General features: G+C 38.3%; 1 protein-coding gene across 9 annotated transcripts in view; it reads left to right on the top strand.

Moving 5' to 3' along the window:
* Positions 1–19,798, top strand: part of LOC105320055 (SLIT-ROBO Rho GTPase-activating protein 1) — a 43,707-nt gene that overhangs the window by 2,949 nt on the left and 20,960 nt on the right. For 4 of the 9 annotated variants that reach the window (XM_011417871.3, XM_011417829.3, XM_011417837.3 and 1 more), the window contains exons 1-3: positions 5,167–5,582; positions 16,280–16,463; positions 16,738–16,903. In XM_011417871.3, coding sequence (XP_011416173.3) covers positions 5,486–5,582; positions 16,280–16,463; positions 16,738–16,903 — 447 coding nt within the window. In that variant the 5' untranslated portion in view covers positions 5,167–5,485. Of the gene's footprint in view, positions 1–5,165; positions 5,583–13,353; positions 14,573–16,279; positions 16,464–16,737; positions 16,904–19,798 lie in introns of those variants that run through there. The other 5 variants (XM_011417824.3, XM_066080853.1, XM_011417855.4 and 2 more) reach the window with 5 other exon arrangements.

Below are 19,798 nucleotides of genomic sequence, written 5' to 3'. Positions count from 1 at the left end.
GGTGTCTTGACTTTTTGCTGATCTACTATTAAAGCAACATCTAATTAGGGTTTTTTAACCCCCAGTTTTTGAATATTTCAGAGCAAAACCAGCTCTGCATCTGGAAATCTTTCAGTTAGTCTTTTAAAAAAGAGCTGGGATATTCTCTGATTTCTGGTTCCTGACAAAGGTTCAATAGATGTAGAGATAAGCTTCTTTAGGTCCCGCTGTGCAGATTTCACTGTTGGATGATTTCAGCCATGTATTTGCTATAACAGTGCTGAATCTCTGTGGTATCGGCAAAATCCCTCACTCGGTCATCAATACCAGTATTAATCATCTGAAGAGGGAGAAAAATCTGTAGCACATACAGCATAATCCATGCAATCACTGGATGCATCATTTCACTAATGTTGTATCAGACAGTAATATTGACTCCATTATTAATGAAACAAGGCATCAGGAAGAATGCGTTCATGTAAATTGATAGTATTTACTTCAGAAAAGCCTTGTTTCAGATTTTCATACTCTATTTCAGAGTTTAATTATTTCACTGTTATTTAAATTTACCAATTAAATCTGTATCGGGGGCATTATTAATTGGAGATACCTGCCATTTGTAATGAGGAGGAATGTTTGAGACATCTTTTGTGCAAATTTTCTCCATGATGACCTCAAACTTCTGTGAAATTGGACCCTTAATCAGATTGTCCAGTCTTTTTTGTGCAAAGCTCCTTTGGGATAAGATCCCTTTTCCTCTTATATGCTTTATCCTTACTGTATAAAATCTTTTGCTTTTAATTAACTGTATAATAAGACATTCACCAAAATCCCCATTTCTATTTTTTTTGCTCCCTCTCTTAAAAAGACAGAGACTGTATGAATTCCTCGACTTTTTCTCATATTTGTGTCAACGATTAAGATTATTTTACTACATGTATCTCAGTGTCTAGTGGTTACCGAGTTTAGAGGTGGTACTATTTCAGTTTCTAGTGGTTACCGAGTTTAGAGGTGGTACTATCTCAGTGTCAAGTGGTTACCGAGTTTAGAGGTGGTACTATTTCAGTTTCTAGTGGTTACCGAGTTTAGAGGTGGTATTATCTCAGTGTCTAGTGGTCACCGAGTTCAGAGGTGGTACTATATCAGTTTATAGTGGTCACCGAGTTCAGAGGTGGTACTATCTCAGTGTCTAGTGGTTATCGAGTTCAGAGGTGGTACTATCTCAGTGTCTAGTGGTTACCGAGTTCAGAGGTGGTATTATCTCAGTGTCTAGTGGTGACAGAGTTGAGGTGGTACTATATCAGTTTCTAGTGGTCACTGAGTTAAGGTGGTACTAACTACTATATCAGTTTATAGTGGTGATAGAGTTGAGGTGGTACTACCTCAGTGTCTAGTGGTTATTGAGTTCAGAGGTGGTACTATATCAGTTTTAGTGGTCATTGAGATGAGGGGTGATTTTATCTCAGTGTCTAGTGGTCACCGAGTTGAGAGGTGGTCTGTACAGACCTGTGATATAAGGACTTTGGCTTTATGTGCTGTAAATAACTATTAAGGTAAGAGGACCTCATTTAACGTAATTCTGGTTTTGCCCAATACTTCTTCCTCTGCAGCAGTTGGTTTCATTAAAATGCTGCCGTCTGTTTAATAGAAACATGGAATGGTTTTTTATCTTGTTGCGTGTCAAGGTTCATCATGTCCATTAGTCGCCATGGTTTCGACTGAAAAGAAAGAAACAAGATCTACTGAACTTAATGAAGGAAACAGAACTGGTCTCAGTTGTGAGAATGCTCCCAGTAATTAAGGAACAGTTATATTTGAACACGGCATGTTTGAGGTGATTGGGATCTATACTAACTCTATTACTTGTCCCAGACCGCCATGGTGGTACCAGTAACAGCAGTACTAGTCGAGTATGTGTGGAGTGTCTAGCACTGAGTCATAGAATTTGTTGTTTTTAGGGTCTCTACTTCCGAGAGTAGATTAACATTGCTGTATTGTAGGGAGGGTGTGGAAATAAATACATAACACATGCTTTTGTGATTCCGTGTAAAATACATGTAGATGAAGCACATTGTCTGCGCTCTGACTGTCTCTCCTATCACAACGGGTTGTTGGGGAGGGAACGTGCCTTGTGAATTGTAGTTATAATACATAATGATAAAACACAATGTCTACAAGTGCTCATGGGGACATTGCCCCAATAACATTATTAAACAGTTTCACCATAAAATACTCATTGAAATAACTAATTATATAATCCCTGCTCAGTTGAAATGTGAAATCTCAATCATTATAAAATCTATTAAAATATCTGCCAGGCATATATGCTGAAATCAAGTTCCCATTTCACACCACACAGGCATCAGTATTTTATTGAACACTTGCAATATGTTGCAGATGTGATTTTTCTTGGTAATTAGGGGCTGCAAAGTGGGAGAGCGGGGTTTGTTTTTAACTTGTGTAAAACAGATGTTTTATTAACGATACTCATTTCTGCTAAATATAGTACACACTGTGCACAGTGTGTGGACTTTAACCTTAGTACAATGTATATATAAGTCTATCAGCTACAGAAGTAGTTATAAGTTTCAGTGACCTTAAGTAGCTCTGTCTGTAGATAAAGTGAGTTTTGTACTTACTAGTGTACAGGGAAACTTTAGTATATCATTTATGTAGATATTTCCTTGTAACCACTCTAAGGGGGTACTGGTCGCGTGTGGGAATGGAAGTCATTCCTCCATTACAGGAAGCTAGTCAATTGAAAAAGATGATCGATTAAATAGTAAAACACAATCAGGTTTTGTTCTTTATAAAAATTAAACAAACAAAACGAAAATCGTTAAATTTTAGAATTGCATTTTGTATATAATTATGACAGGCAAAATCCCCCTCCCCCTCTCCCCACCACAATAATAGTGTAATTAAACCAAGGAGAAGTTCATCTTTAATTATGTGGACTCTTGAAACTCATCACAATTTCTTGTTAATTTTCTGTTGTATATGATCAAATAAGATAGACTCTCTATTAGATTTTTGAGGACAAAGTTTATTAAACTAATTTTCTCTTCCTCATCAGTGATGAAGAGGAAATTCAAGTTTTTAATATTCAAATTGTTGCAAAGCTGTAAATAACAAATTAAAGATGATGAAATTCATACATCTGCCAGTCACTGAAAGACACCAGAGTTATCTCTCTTGCAATGAAAGATATTGTGTAGGATAGGAGTTCATGGCAACTGTTAAGGAAAGGTGATGTGCTCATAGTAAACACTTGGAGGTGATCCCATTAGTAATGCATAAATGTATAATTGTGAACAAATCATGAACTCAGTGTTATTGAGAGCAAGTGCTGGCCTTGTCCAGGCCTCTCTCAAATACCGGTACATGATAAATTCATTAATTCTACGACTAAAAAAACCCAGGAAGTCAACCCGTAAGCCCCTTTATAACATTGTTAACAGTGGGACCAGGCAGGCAGGCATAATGGTAATAATGAAAAAAATAATTTTTTAAAAATGTCAGAGAAATATTTTATATGATGTGTTATATAAAAGATATAAAGAAAAGGTAAATGAAACAACATGCATTTAAGAAAAGATTAAGTTTAGAATGCCAGTAGAAAGAATCGAGGTAAAGAACACATAGATTGAGTAAATGTATAAAAAGTATTAACATTGTGATATGTGATTCTCGTTGTGGGGATAAGGAGTAAAAACTTCAACAAATCATAATGATTTTCTGATACTGCCAGCTACAGTTTATACCTGTATGAATTGTCTCCCTTTCCCATAACAACTTCTGAAGCTGGTTTAACACTCTAGCCAGGGAAACTGTAGTAGGAAGAGACGATTTGTTTTTTTCTATGACATTTTTTTATAACAGAAATTTGGATACTTGTATTATATGTCATATTTTCATATATTTATTAATATGAAGATTTTACATTAGCAACACACATTAGAAAGTTTCAGTGTAATCATAAAACAGAGCTCTCAAGTGTGGACCATGAATTCTTTTAACTTCTTGTAAAGGGTCTAAGGATTAGAAGTAGGTACTAACGTAAATGTAGTAGCATTCTATGAAGATTACAGTGCATTGAAGGATGTCATCATGTTGTAGGGAGCAGACATGTTAGAGAACTGGGCGTATCCTTCTGTTTTGGAGATTATGGGGACTAGACATGAATTTTTCTTCTTTTCTAAGAGCCAGATATATAAGAAAACTTCTATTAGGGACAGACATTTAAGATAACTGAGCTTGTTCTTTAGATGTGAGGACCAGTCATGTAAGAGCATTGTTTGGGGGCCAGAGAACTTGAGGCCTGGTACTACTGAACATGATGTTCCAGGTATTGACTGGCACCTGCCTGACACGGCTATACCTGCTGTTCTTGCTCCTTCCTGATCACAATCAATATACACTGTATACCCACTTTATGTCTGTTTGTAGAGGTACCAGACATGTAAATATTTCATTGAAATTAACATGTGATTGATTCTTTTATGCAAAGTATTTGCACATACATGAAGGGTGCTGCAAAAATCTAATTCTCTTGTATATAACTTTCATCTTAAAAATTCTCTGTATATGAAAAATAAGTTCTTTGTGTTTCTCTTATTTCTCTGAAATCAGGTTGTTATTCTCCCAATCACTGAGTACAAAGCTTGGCTTCAAAGCAAGCTGTTCTTTGAGGGACTGTTTGAAGTTGCTTTTGTGAAATTGTTGACTGAACTATGAACCATAAGCTTATACACAGTCATATGGCAATCTTAATTATCCACTTATAACACAGTAAAGTGTTCTATGCTATGATGGCTGAAATCTTTATTAGTGATCCTAATATCCACACCAGTATTTATTGGACAACAATAGGTATTTACACCTTTTACTTTGGAGACATCTGGCCACAAGCTGAGAACACCTTGCCTCTCTCCACTCTCTGTTATTGCTCTATTAAAAAAGTCAAGATGGGATTGACAGCCCTGATAATTGGTACTTAATGCATTGATAGACAGGGGGGATAATCTTCCCTTTGTTTACTACAGAATCTCCTGAGATAAGCTCTCCCGCTCTCCCAGGGGTGTTAATGAGGTGGAACGCCTCAATGACTCCACTGTGTAACACTGCTTGGTGAGGCCTGACACCCCTAGTGGGAAATAATGGATTAGTCTAGGTCGTTTGATTGTGACCCAGAAAACAATCACATTGAGAGAAGACAGAAGATTGACCAAAGTTGTGTGTTTGACATTGTCACTGAGTGAGGATTTGCTGGCTAATACAGAGTGAGATCCTTCCATTGGAGACACACAGGAAATTTATTGTCGTGTCACACTTGCCTCCTTGGCGAGACCCGCGAGTCAGCAGTAGTACAGTCTTTATTGATCAGTGGATAGAGATTTACAAAGCGGATTCTCCCCAGTATGCAACAGTCCTTTCTGAGTGGTATATTCTGTGTAGAATCAGCAGTTCCCAGGAATTAGTCAGCTAGGTCTCAGGAACCGGTGAAATGGCCTCACTAGGAACGCTGGACAACCGGCAGTTGTACCTCAGCAGGCAGACTTCCCTACGGAGATCTAAACGCAAGCCTAGCGGCTTCGCTGGTAGTAAGTACGATTAGTTTTTAAACCCTGGCAAAGAGTACATTTTTCAGGTTTAAGTTCTTGGGAAAAATAATGATATTTAACCTCTGAAGGAGAAGAAATATGAATTGTCACAGAGAAGAAGTTGTAAATGATTGACCATATACAGGTAATTGATGGGGACTCTGTACTGGGTTAGTTGTGACTGAAGACGAGGCCTGTATTTCTGGGCACAAATTCCGCGGCCCCTCTGTGTATTGTAAGTCAGGACCGGTATTTATGGACCAGTTCCTGTATATTAATGGTCAGGCACTGTGACAGCCTGAGACACCTTTGAGGTCTGGAAAACCGGTCGACATTAGACATTTAAATCCAGAGGTGATCAGTAGTGAATACTGAAACCATGTAGTGGATCCCTCCATGTTAATTATGTCAGACAGAATGAATGAACACCCATAATAACTAGGGTACATGTTTATTCACACGATTGATTTAACAAATTCAATTCATTCATGGCGATTGAAAAAGCTCCCTGTACTTGATATGTATACTGTAGTTCTGGTGCAAGGAGAGGGCTAACTGCATTATGTTGTGGAACTCCTTAAACACCTTCCCCCTCCCCACCCATTCCTCCCCACCTCATCCCACCCCACCCCTTCCTATAAATTATAATACCGTTCCATAGTGTAAGCAGAGGGCTAGTTGACTTTATGTTGGTGAACTTTTCCATGAACACCTCCCCACAACCCACCCCATTCTCTCTAATACCTTTCTACAATTTAATTATTACATAGAAAAGGCTAATTTTTTAATGAAGATGAAATTCCTTGAATGCCTTCTATACAATATATTTTTGTAACGCAGGTATTTATTCCCTTATTGGCAACACAGACTTCATTCATTGATACTAACCCACGTCCCCATCCCACATATAGAAAAGTTCCGATACTGGGAGAATGGTGAATGATGTAACATCAATAGGGTTTGGGACTTCAAAAAAACACAAGGCTTTAATCTAAAATTACAACCAACCACTAGAGAAAATATAGATACAAGCTTCCCATCAGCAGGAAATTGAGCACTTAATGAGATAAGGGGTCCCCTGCAGGGTTGTGTACCATGTGGTGGTGGTGAGGAGGGGGTGGGGCTGTACTTGGGACGGGGATAAACCATTTGGATGTGTGCTTTTGTACCCCATTTTTTAAAGGCTAAGTCTCCTTAGAAATTGTTAATATTGGCTTGCTAATTATTGCTCCAGCAGTTACCGAGAAATAACTTGAAGGAAGTTGCCAGGAAGGAATTTGCCCGAATCTGAGTGGACAGGTGGGAAGAAGGGGAAGGGGGGGGGGTCATTTCTTATGAGACCAAGTTCTCCCTGTGTCTTGGTGAGTCACAAACAGCCTAAATTTGTGAACTTGTGTCATAAAACACAGAAAAACCCTCATGTCAACCACTTCACACACGCATGTACTATTTTAAAGTACATGTATCCGTGTTGAACACAATCTGAACACCTTTCTAATGCTTTAATGGGAAACTATATTAGATTATTACTTTCTGCAAGGGTGCCTAGTGCTAATTATTTCTATCTAAGTATATCTATGTGTAAAGCAATCATTGCTGTTTGTCACATCCAAGCTTAGAAATGACAGACTTGTGCAGATAAAGGAAGGGAACACATCGACAAAGACAATAAAAAAGAGAAGACTGAGTCACATAGCAATATTTAATATTTACAACATGTCTACAGCACTAGCCCACGTTTAACCAACAGTGAACTCAAGGTAGAAAATACCTAACGGCTATCATCATAACTTTTTATAAGCATGCATGTAACAAGACGGAGAGAATGCAAGTCATGAAAAACTTCAAAGGTCTTTTCATTCATAAAACAGGCTGGGTTGTTTGGGTTTTTTGCACATTGACAATGATTAAGTAGTTAGACTGAAATTCGAAATCTGCCGTTCTAGGTTAGGTCTGTTTAGATAGACTAGGGTTTTTTAAGGATTAATTTTATTGTGTTTGAACTAAAGCGTTAATTCCTGGTGTTTTGTGGGTAAGGTCACATGATACCCGAGCTTTAATTGAAGGCAGGGTCATTAGATCCTCACCTGACTGGACTGTTATAAGATTGTTATTTTACAAATGTGTATACATGCTGTAATATAAAAAACCCTCAGTCAGATAGCATCATAGGAAATATCTGTATACACTATACAGTTAGCTACCCTTTGTTTGTTTATGTTTGGATTTTGATGTTTCAATGTATGATAAATAAGGAATTTACTGGTAATTAATCCTTGAATTATTCTGAGAAAATGTTGATAACAGCTAGTGGGCTTGTCTAATGATTGCTAAGCAGTTAGTATCCACACAGCTGCGTTATATAACCCACAGTGTGTGTTTCAGACAATCATAATGGGCACTATATATAACTATTGTTACTGTAAGGACTAGTCCACCACAGTATGGAGTCATGGACATGGTTGACTTAGTAACAGTCCTTGTAATGACAGAATATAATGAACAAAATGCTGTGGTTCCTGCACTAATTTCATTATTGCACATCTGCACTATACTATGTGACTTAACGTCGTTTGTACCAGGCAGAGTAAATGCCTGAAGCATTGTGACCAAGTATCCCATGATGGTTCGTATTGGTTCATACAAAGCACATTATAAGTGATATTTAAAAGAACATCTGTTTTGAAGTAGTTTATCTAAATTTAGATAATAATAAAGATTTGTTTGTAGATACACAAGTAGAGATAAGAATATAGCTTTGTAATGGAAATCATAAATTTCTTGTTATTCTTGTTTTCTGCTTACAAGCCCGAACTTCTTAACTTAAAAGATATTGATTTCTAGCATGTGTTTGACTTGAAAATGACAGAAAAAAATCAATTTTGGGAGAAAAAATCAACTATCAAAATTTCACTGCTGTTCATGAAAACAAAAGTACCTGCAGTATTCGAACCCGGGACCTACGACCCAGTAAACCGAAGATACACTTATTAGTTGCTACAGGGATAGACACTAAATTTTGGGGATACAAACTGTTTCACAATATATATGGGTTAAAATCGCCATGTTGTGACGTACTGTCATAAAAAGTAGAATTCACAGGGTGTCGAGGATCCTTAAACGTCATGATTTTGAGATCTCATTCTGTAATCTTAAGAAACTAGTTCTTAAGTGGGAATCTGTATCGTATAATCCCTGCTAGTTCTCTGAGGAATAACAACATAAAATCATTGCTAGTATTTCTAAGGGTGGGATCACTTTGCATAATCCCTGATAGTTCTGGAGTGGGTTCACAATTTGTAATTCAATGTTGATCTTGAGTGGGGGTAACCTTTTGTAATCATTGCTAGTTCTAATATTTTGTGAGGGTGCAATGGGAATTTGTTAGGTGATGAAATGGAGTGTATTCTGCTCATTAGTCGTGCTAATCAGAGTTAGCCTTCATTGATCAAGGTAATTAGGACTAACCAGTGTTGATCATGTTAATTGGGCTTTTAGCATGTTTAAGAAATGTAAGTGACTAATAGCACTACCCTATATACATGTGATTTGAAATGCCGCAAGTAGCTTATACAACTTAGTAGAAACTCTGAAGTGGTCGAGGAATTTACTGAATTTTTTATTCCCTCTCCGAGGCCACTCTATATTTGTATGTATGTATGAGTGATCATGATGACTGTTCCAATTTTATAAACATTTCGCCTAAAGTTAGGCCAAGTCACACTTCTTCATGTTAATTTCAGTTGACATCTTTTCCTGTTATACAAATTAGACAAAGACAGTGAATCTCTGACAAAGCTGTTAAAACTTTGTGTGATGTGTAAAATCTATGTGATGTGTTTTAAGCTAGGTTTGTATCTGTCATATAAAAGTACACAGGTCATAGACGATCTAACAAATTAGTGAATAACTTCAAGTGTTACTTGGAATTTGTTTACAACGTGTTGACTGATATTGCACAAAGTTAAAGAAATTTTTCATATGATGGAATAGTTTTTTTTGTGGTAAATATTTCGATATTTTGAGGTTCGGTTCTGGGACTAGGGTTGGGTGGAAGGAATGTTGATTGGATTGAGTAGGTTTTAATAGTTTTGTGTAGGACTGTAAACTGCCTAAGTGAGCTGTTACAATGGGATTCTCCCCCTCGCCGTGTGATAATTACATTGATTTGGTTATCTGTACACTTACTCCTGGTTTTGACCCGGAATAATGAATGCTCTCTCACTTTTTTCCCACAATCTTTTGGTGAGAATCCTCCACTCTCAAAAATGGAGGAATGGATTCTGCTTGTCAAGATCTCTGCCGATCATTCTGATGGTTACCAGGCAGCTGAGCGTTGATTTATTGTATATACGATATACATACATCATAAGTAAATAAACATAAAGGCAGTGCCTGAATATCACTCATTTAATGCTTCATCTTTGGCCCACTTAACACCTGTCAAAATATTTAGTTGTGAACCACACACACACCTGTAAGGTAGCCCTCACACAATGTAGAGAATAATAAAAAAGTATACAGTGATCGAGGTCAAAGTTCATCATTCATATACAATTATTGAAATTAAAGCTCTCACAGCAAGGATTGTTTAGTGATCAGGGTTATCTACTCTTGATCATATCAAGTAGGCTGGGAATTCAGATTATTGTTACTGAGAGGAATTAACATCAAGGAAGTCTATCAGACAGTTCAATCAGTATCTGTCATACTGAAGGAAGACTGGAACATTACATTTATGTACCATTTACAGTATTATCAATTGATTGTCTCGTATATGGGTATTTAGAAGTATTTTCAGGAAATAAATTGTGTTGAAGGTGCTCCAAACAAACATAGTGTTAAACCAGCAGATTTACAGCTCTGACTGTACAGCGTTACATAAAACTCTGTGTTTATTAAATAAAGTGAAGTGATATAATCCTACACAAGTCAAGACAGATGTCACTCGTTAACTCTGGTGCTTTAATTACACTACATGCTGTTAAGATGCATATGTCTCATTACACACTAAACATCCCTCCTCTCTTTGAAAATCAAATGTGTTGGTGTCAAATGGGGACTGGTATTCAACGTTTTAGAGCCTTATTGGCATAAAATTTTATTGTTATTTAACTTCTACCGTTAAGTGGTGTACAACAAAAATCTTCAGATGTTGTGTTTATAAAATGGTTTCATCCAATTATCAGTAGCATGTAAATGTGAGAAAAGGTGTTTGTAACAAGGATAACCATGCAGTTATAAAGAAATCACTGGTAACTGACCAGCATTCACATTAAATCAATTTGAGACTGAAAATATAATTGGGACACCAAAATGAATGTGGATTGAAGCTAGTGTTCCGATGACCTTTTGACCCTTTAGCAGCCAGGCAGTTCTTTAGGGAGGCTAATGACAGGAATGACTGCCTAAGGAATTAATTATAGAATGGTCTTTCTTTGACCCTGATGGAGGCAATTGATTACTGGGGACTCTCTGATTTTTCTTCCTTCAGCTCAAGGGAAAATTGGTGTAATGTATGTATCAGTAGAGAGAATAGGCATCACAGTGTCTGTACTAGAGCAAACCTGGCTACAGAATTGATATTTAAGAAGGGGTAGGTATAAGACCTTACAGGCAGGTCACCTTGAGGAAAGATTGTGCTATAGCCAGTATAGGTATACTAAGGCAAAAGTACATGTATTCTATAGAGAACAGAGGGTGGGAGACTTAGAGTATTCACCTCACTGTCTGCAGGTCGATCCTGCAATACACACAACAATCACCGTTGATAATCTGTCAGTGAGTGACCAACTACTCATTTGGAAGACTCAGAATTCTGCAGCTTTAGTTGATGGAGCTGTATTAGATGCCCTAAGATCATTATACAATAAACCACACTGATGGATGTGTAATAATCTGGCAGAGCAAGAATGTGTGTCTCCTCAGTAATGAATTTGACCAAAACCCAGACTATAACAGAGTCAAAATAGTAATGATTATACTGAATGGTATGAACCCGGGTAATGGACACCTTCTGCAAACCTCAGTCATTGAGCTTGGTAAACAATGATCTCGTATTCTTTTTAACCTTACCTGGGATGTACCCGGTATATTTTTACCCACAATATACCAGGTAGTACATCATTCCATTGATAAATGGTTTAGGAGTGCAGATTGCTGATTGGACTGTCTGTTTAGTGTTTACCCAGGCTGTAGATGGTGTGAATTAAGAGCCGTAACCCCACACAGGGGTTATGTGTTGACATGTGTTTACAACTACCTGTTAATGAGATTTACCTGTGATTGTCAATCTCCTGTATAAGTCTTTGGGGGAGACAGTGTACTGCTGGGATTGTATGTTGCCCCCCAGGGTAACACGGACCAGAAAATCTAGGTCATTGCATTCATAAACCACACGAGTTGCTCAACTTTGTCTAATAATGACTTAAGTATATATGCCCGTGCACACAATATATACCACAGGGATATCTCTACTACAGCAGCACACATTACACACTGTTAGCAATGAGATGATGGAGTTAGTGCACAACCAGGCTATAAAGATTGATTTGACTGTTTGGGATGCCATTGTTGTTCTAACTTGCGTTCAAAATTAAGTTATTGAGGCCAATAACATATCTGATTTATCACCGAGATATTGATTATGTGTTAAAGTGTTTGTAAAAAGCAGAATTTGGGTAATCCAACTCTCTTGCGTTGTTATTAACTCATAATGACTTGGCAGAAACTTACTATTGGGAGGGCGGGCCACTGAAAAAAACAGTCAGTTGGAGGGGGGGGGGGGATTCTGTGGGGTCATTATATAAATGTGGGTCCTTGGACAGTTTAGACTAACAAGGCACAATGCATTTGGTCACTGGGATAGATTCTGAAGCTAGATGACATTTCACATCCCATCAAAATATTGTTAATTGATAATATATTACAAAACCAATACATTAAAATGTAACCTTTTACATTCATGCATGTTGGAAATACTTGCTATCAATGACTGACATTCTAAATGCTTCTGCTTTCTATGTTTTGGAACTTGAAATTACATTTTGTTTTGTAAACCAATGGCTATATCAACCCTGAATGATGACTGACTGACTAAGTGAATAGTCATAGTAGAAGAATAGTTACATGTAAGTGACAATAAAAGAATATTATTAGTACAGGAGTGAGGTAGGGGGTGGACAATAAGCTTCAGTGACAATAACTGTGGATTTAAATGGAGGATGGGTGGGGGTCTTGTGTCTTACTGGTGTGAGAGTGTTTGATTGATGTACAAGTGACTGTGTGTAATAATACACATCATGCATGTACACACACTCCGATAATGACCACTTATAATACATGTCCCCAGGTTGATGTTTGTGTGATAACATAGACTACACTTACAAGGGGCGGTGAAATTTCTCGTAAACCTATGACCCCAGGCTAGAGAGGGGCTACATCCGTCTACCACCAAAACACACACAACAGGAAAACCGTAACAAGGCCGGCCCTGCTTAACTGATTATAGGGAAATATTTATTGGAGTGAATTTATTGTAAGTGTTTGGGTCGATGAGTACAATGGGCAGTAGATTGTCTGGGTATTGATTGTGATCCTGGAGTCATTGGGAAGTCAAACAGACTCATTGTTTTTGTGAGGGGAGAACTGTGACATGGTTACAGTGTTGTGAAATAAGGCCAACTCTCTCAATCTGAGGCTGAAGAGTGTTGTGTATTGTCAGATTCTCTGTGTTGTCAGAGTCTCCATGTTGTCAGATTCCTCTTGTTGTCAGTCACTGTTGTTAACAGTCACTGAACTGTTGTTCCTGTGATTACAACCCCTGACGTTTGTAGTTGTTCTGACTAACTGCCTCCCCTCAGTAAAGACAGGTACCCCAGGATTCAGTGTGTGATTGAGGTGTAAACTGGTGCATGTCCAGACTTCGTGCTGGTTAACATCTCGCAGCCTCACTAAGTGCCCTGGATATATTGTGCATCATGTCTTACGCTGAATTAATCACCACGAGAAACCCAGTAGCTGTGAATTTCAACATACATGAGGGGGGAAGAGTCACCTTTCATCAGAGTTCCTTGTGGTTTTGAGTTTGCTGACTGTGTTGTTGTGGAGGTTTGAGTGATATTTCATCATCTTGGATGTATTGAAACTTGGTGAAGAAATTCTCAAGCTGTTTCCTAGAAAGGTGATAGAAAGCCTTGGCTTGGAGCGTAGCCCTGATAACACGCGATTTGTGGGGGGAAGTAAAAAGTCATACTGATCAAAATTCTTGATAAAGAACTTCAGCTGCATCTGTGATGCAGTTCTGAAAATATTGAAATCTCCAATCAGGCGGGAATTCTCTCTGTGTGTCTGACTTTCAGGGAGAGAGAGGGGTAGAGTGAGTGTGCCAAAGCCTGTACTGTAGTCCTGGTCCTCCATGTTCAAAGGTGACATTTTATATCAAAGCCCTCATACAATACACAAAAAGGATTTTCTAGTGAGGGCTTCCGTGATGATCGATTTCAGGGAGATGTGCGATATTGAGGATAAATTACATTTGGAATTCACCCTTTGTGTATTGGGCGTGCGTTGGTAAAGGAAATACAATTTTGTGTTTTCTTCCTGTAAATTGAAGGAGGATTCAGAACTTGCTGCCTAGAGTCAGGACTTGAGGAAGTGTCTGGCTGCTGTGTGTAGATACAGAGTTAGGGGGTCAGTCTTCACGTACACATCGCTGTGTTTACATTGCCAGAGTATCTCTCATTCATGAGTGGATTGTTAGCAGTATGAATGACTGCATCAATGTACGTGTGAATTAAGGGCCTCCTATCTTATTGATTCCCGTGTATTTGCAAAGTGGGCAGGATTTATCTGTCTGCTCACTTTTTGATATTAAATAAAAAAGGGATCTCTGTAACCACAAAACATGCCTGCCCGACAGAGGACTTCTATTTTCGCGTGCACACGGCCAATGGACGTTGATTTTGTTCCTGGAAAAATTAAGATCATTGGTAAGATTATCATTGTTGAGCTGAATTTAGGATGAATGTAATATAGAAATGTTTCCCTTTTGTAATTGCCTTATTGTAGCAGATTAATGGCCTGCCTCAGGAAACAGTTTGTGTCCTATATTTCTGAAAAGGAAAAAAAAAATATGGGGATGGGTGAAAGGGGAAAACAGCTGTTATGTGTATCCCAAGTGCCCTTAGTAATTGTTGGTCAGCATCGTTAATATGTTAGAGTAGTATGTGAGTGGTGGAGATGGAGGAGGTATTTGTAGAATGTGACTCAGTGAGGGGGTGAGTCTGGGACACCTAACACATCAACAGCTGTGTGTGTGTGACTGAGTGTAGGTAGACCCCCACTACAAAGATCCGCTTCTGTGTGGATAGATATCTTACTGGTGTACTGTGTAACTCGAGACTAAGTCAATCACGGTTAACTGACCATTGAGTATTTTATAGTACTTAACAGAAAACAATAACATCTGTATCAGCCACACCTAAAGGGGGTCAGTCAGAGAGAGAGAGAAAATGTGGAGACTGACAGAGAGATGGGGAGAATGAGAGATAGAGAGAGAGGGGAGATTGTCTTTCACTTGGTATATTAATAGTACAAGATATTAAAATTGCACTATCATCAAATCTTGAACTGTTACCATAATAATAAACAGGGAATACTACCAGTATTTACATTAGACTGTGTAAGAGTAGCAATGTTGACACTAACCCTGTATCATTATATCATTATGACAAGATTTACAGTATCTGTCTATGCTGTATTTACTTACCTATATATATAGAACCTTCAACAAGTTTGACTGTCCTCAAATGTTTACTTCTTTGTTGATTTGTGTACTAAAGGTACATGAAAAATCCAGTAATGCTCAGTTATATTTTAACAATGCTTTCCATGGTATTTCATAGGGGTATGAAGGAAGGGAGCAATGCAGAAAGACCTTATCAGATTGTGGTGCTTTGCAGTTTATATGTAAAAATATTTTGCAATATTTACTACTTTCAAAGCCAGTACGAACCACAAATAAAGCACTTGACTATCAGTATTTACCGGTATATTTCTGTCTCAAGATCTCTCTTAGATTGTGTGTATGAAGTGAGTACAAGTACAGTACTTATATAAATACAGTGCTCTCAGTGGATATAGATAATAGTACTGTGACAGTTTGATGACTGATTCCTACTGATCGGCCGAAGCATTGACCGGTGGTATCTGTCATCAGGGTGCGGCCTCTGTTGTCAAGGCTGTCATAGTAAGAACTCTGTAGGAGACTTATAATGCTGTGGCCATGGTGCAGTTCTAATCTTGTCTCTCCATTGATTCAGAAGGAACTGGCACCTGGAGCCATTACTCCTATCAGGGAATCCACTCAGATTTCTACTTGTCAATCAGACTACACTTCTGTACATTACAAACTCAGAACCATTCCCTGATAAATATCAGATATTTTCAATAAGTTTGCAAAAGTCTGGTTTCGTAGGAAGCTGCATGAATGGAGAGTTAACTGTAAAAGATATTTTTTTTCCATATCTTTGCTTATAGATATGGATTCAATCAAATAAAAACAAATCAAATCAAAATGTTTGTCAACATTGCATATTTTACAGATTATAACACAACATGATAAAATATAAGAGAAGTAATACCTTTCCCAGTTTACATTTTATTCTTCTATTAAATTATTGGTTCTTCTTTTTCAGATGTGAGGAGCCAGCTCAACGAACAACTAAAATGTCTGGAGAGCCGACTGGAGGTCCAGGTTGCCATGGTGACAGAACTACAGGACTTTTTCCGCCGGTTATCCGAGGTGGAAATGGAGTACTCCAGGAGTCTAGAAAAATTAGTCAAAAACACAAAGTTAAAACATCGACAGGAAAAACAAAAGTAGGTCCTCTGTTGTCAGCAGATTCAAAACTGACATTGAAGTAAAACGTGTTAGGTTGATAGGAGAATCAGAATCTTTTTACATTTTGAGGTTAAAACTAAAAGGTTAAATACTGTTTTGTTGGACAACTTTTGGTGATCTTGCACTCTCTAGGTTTTTTTAGAGATGTGTATATTTAGGAAAAGTATAAAAGACCATGTACAGTACTGACATGGTATATTACAATGCGATTTCAAGTTATAAATTGACCTTATTTAACCTTTACCTCTGTAGACGAGAACACTGGGCGCTATTTTCAACCTTCACCACATGGCAGCAGGTTCTGGACATCACAAAGAAAGAGTCACGGGACCATCAGACGCTCAGCGAGATCTATGGCAACCAGATGGTGCAGCGCTTCAACTCTATCATGGACAACTCGCAGCGCATCCACAAAAACGTAAGACTCGCTGCCCAATTCTAAGTTTTTCAATCATAGACAACACTCAATGTCCACAAAAACATAAGCTGCTATGTCCACAGCCAACTAGTTCATTATGGACATCTAGCAACACATTCACAAAAACATAAGACTCGCTGTCCAATTCTAACTTAACTCGCAGCGCATTCACAAAAACATAAGACTCGCTGTCCAATTCTAACTTAACTCGCAGCGCATTCACAAAAACATAAGACTCGCTGTCCAATTCTAACTTAACTCGCAGCACATTCACAAAAACATAAGAGTTCGCTGTCCAGTTCTAACCTAACTCGCAGCACATTCACAAAAACATAAGACTCGCTGTCCAATTCTAACTTAACTAGCAGCACATTCACAAAAACATAAGACTCGCTGTCCAATTCTAACTTAACTAGCAGCACATTCACAAAAACATAAGACTCGCTGTCCAGTTCTAACTTAACTCGCAGCACATTCACAAAAACATCAGACTCGCTGTCCAATTCTAACTTAACTCGCAGCGCATTCACAAAAACATAAGACTCGCTGCCTTTAATGCCATCTAGTTCAATACTGGACAATTCGCATTGCATCAATTTGACCAAAACTCAAGACTGTACCCACTGCCTTTTAGTTTGATTGTCAATTTGCAGTGCATTCACAAAAACGTGAGACACTCTGCCCACTGCTAATTAGTGCAGCCAGTACAGACAGAAAACATGGCCGCCCTTGCATTTAACCACAAGATATGCCAACTCAGTTCATTATTTTTTCTTGAAGTAAAAAGAGTCTTAATTCAAAGTTTTTTTTTATCTTTAAAAAAGCCATAGATTTGATATCACGATCTTGGCATCGTAAATCAGAGTGATATGTGTGGATACGGAGGGGCATCAATAACTGGGGGTTCAGGGGAAGTTCACCTCAAATCAGTCCAATTTCTGGGAAGTAACAAACCTCCATTCAGACTCAATGAACTCGAAGCCTGCCTGAATTTATTGGGATTGAGTAATTAGGAGGCTTTCAAACAGAGAACTGAACAGTCTTCGTACATTGGGAATCCCTTGATGGGGGTCACTGTGGCCAGTGGTTGCTCCTGGTGTATACATGTAGTAGAGTATAAAAATTGTTTAATGTTTTCCTTGCTGTTTCACTATTTCATGGATATCTTAGAATTACATGTACTTGATCTCATTAAGTGGGTAATACTAGTTCTTCTGATGAATCCTCTGGTTAGCTTCACCTATTTCTCACATGGATGCCTACATATGTATGCTTTAGAGACTGATATTTTATAACATTAAGTTGATCCAAACTTGACCCTCAGAAAAGGAGGTTAAGCTCACCTAGTTTGGATGGGTCAAACTTTCTGAATCACCAAACTCGTGTCCTGGTACACAGCTGTGTGGAATATCTCATGACTAAATCCTGAGGGATGAGAATCTGCTTCATCATTTCCTATCAGTGGGTGATAAACCGATGACAGTGCCAGCATGTTCCCTATGTGTAATAGTCTGCTCACTGACCACACGACATAGATGTGTACTGTACATGTGTGTATGGGGTTGGGGGGGGGGGGGGGGTGAAGGGATGGAATGGACATGACCTGAGTCATCTTGTTTCCTGGCTGTGGGCCTGACCATAGACCTCTGTAGCAGTCAGCTTACTGATCATGAGAACTGGGTCTGGGGTAGGTAAATAGGGGAATGGAATTAGAGCAATAATGAGCCTGAGTCATCTTGTTTTTTGGCTGTGGAGCTGACCAAACCCTCCAATACAACTGTTTTTCTGGCCCTTCTGTCATAAAGAGAACTTATAATTGGCCATGGAGAAAGGCATTCTGACCCTATTACTGATAGCCCTGGGGTGGTCATTGAAATTAAATCAGGACTGAACACATCTGTCCAATCCCTCACAATGTGTGGTCCATCCACAACTTTACTGGCCCTGTCTCACCATAGTTTGTATACCCAGGTCCAGTGAAATCTGGAATTAAACTTAATGAATTATATCTCTAATATTACAAGTTCACATCAGTTTTTACTCAATATTTTGTAAGCAATATGAAAAAAATTTTCATATAGAGACCGTTTTTGTTAGTCATGGCTGGCAAACATTTTCTGACGTTAGTTGAATCCGTTATGTGGCATGATCTGTGTTGTGTTATGAAAAAAAATTCACAAACATATAAACAGCAAAAACTGTTTCTTATCTTATTCTGATTACGCATGTTCTTATCTTTGTATTCAGACTGCACAAAAAAAAAATTGTATGGAGAGCATCCTCCAGTTTTAGAAACATTAGACAGATGTTGTGGAACCTGACAATTGCTCTCCCTAGGGGTATAAAAGTCAGTCCCAGGGCCCCTCATGTCAGTGAGTGTGTGTGAAGTCTATTGGTTCAGAAGGCATTATTGTCTATCCAGAGGCAGATTCCTGAGAGTCTCTGAATGGAAAGACTTGAAACGGTGTGAACTAATTAGTGTGCATTAGCTAACATGAAGTTGTGCAGTGAGAGAGAAGGGGAAGTCTGCTTCAACTGTCTCATTGCTCTGTGTGTCTCGATGGAAACATGAAGTTTTATGACACAGGTGTCTTCTTAATATTGTAGGGCCGACAGTAGAAAGGTGTCACTGAAAAAGTTGGCCTACCTTAATCAAACACCTACTACATTTTTGAAATGATAGAGAGAGAGAGAGAGAGGGAGGAGAGAGAGAGAGAGAGAGAGAGAGAGAGAGAGACCCACACATAATGCTAGATCTGGAGAAGACAGCCTCTCCAAGTGTTGCCTGTAATACCAATTTGTGGTTGTTTATGATCACCCTCCTGTCAGAGACTTGCTTCATTTGCAAACAGAAAACAAGGCTGACTGGTCATTCACTGCATAATCTCCTTAACA

Source organism: Magallana gigas, chromosome 4 (genome assembly GCF_963853765.1).
Source record: "Magallana gigas chromosome 4, xbMagGiga1.1, whole genome shotgun sequence".
In the NCBI taxonomy this organism is placed as follows: domain Eukaryota; kingdom Metazoa; phylum Mollusca; class Bivalvia; order Ostreida; family Ostreidae; genus Magallana; species Magallana gigas.
Note: the sequence above shows the minus strand (reverse complement) of the source record. Positions and strands in the feature narration are given on the sequence as shown.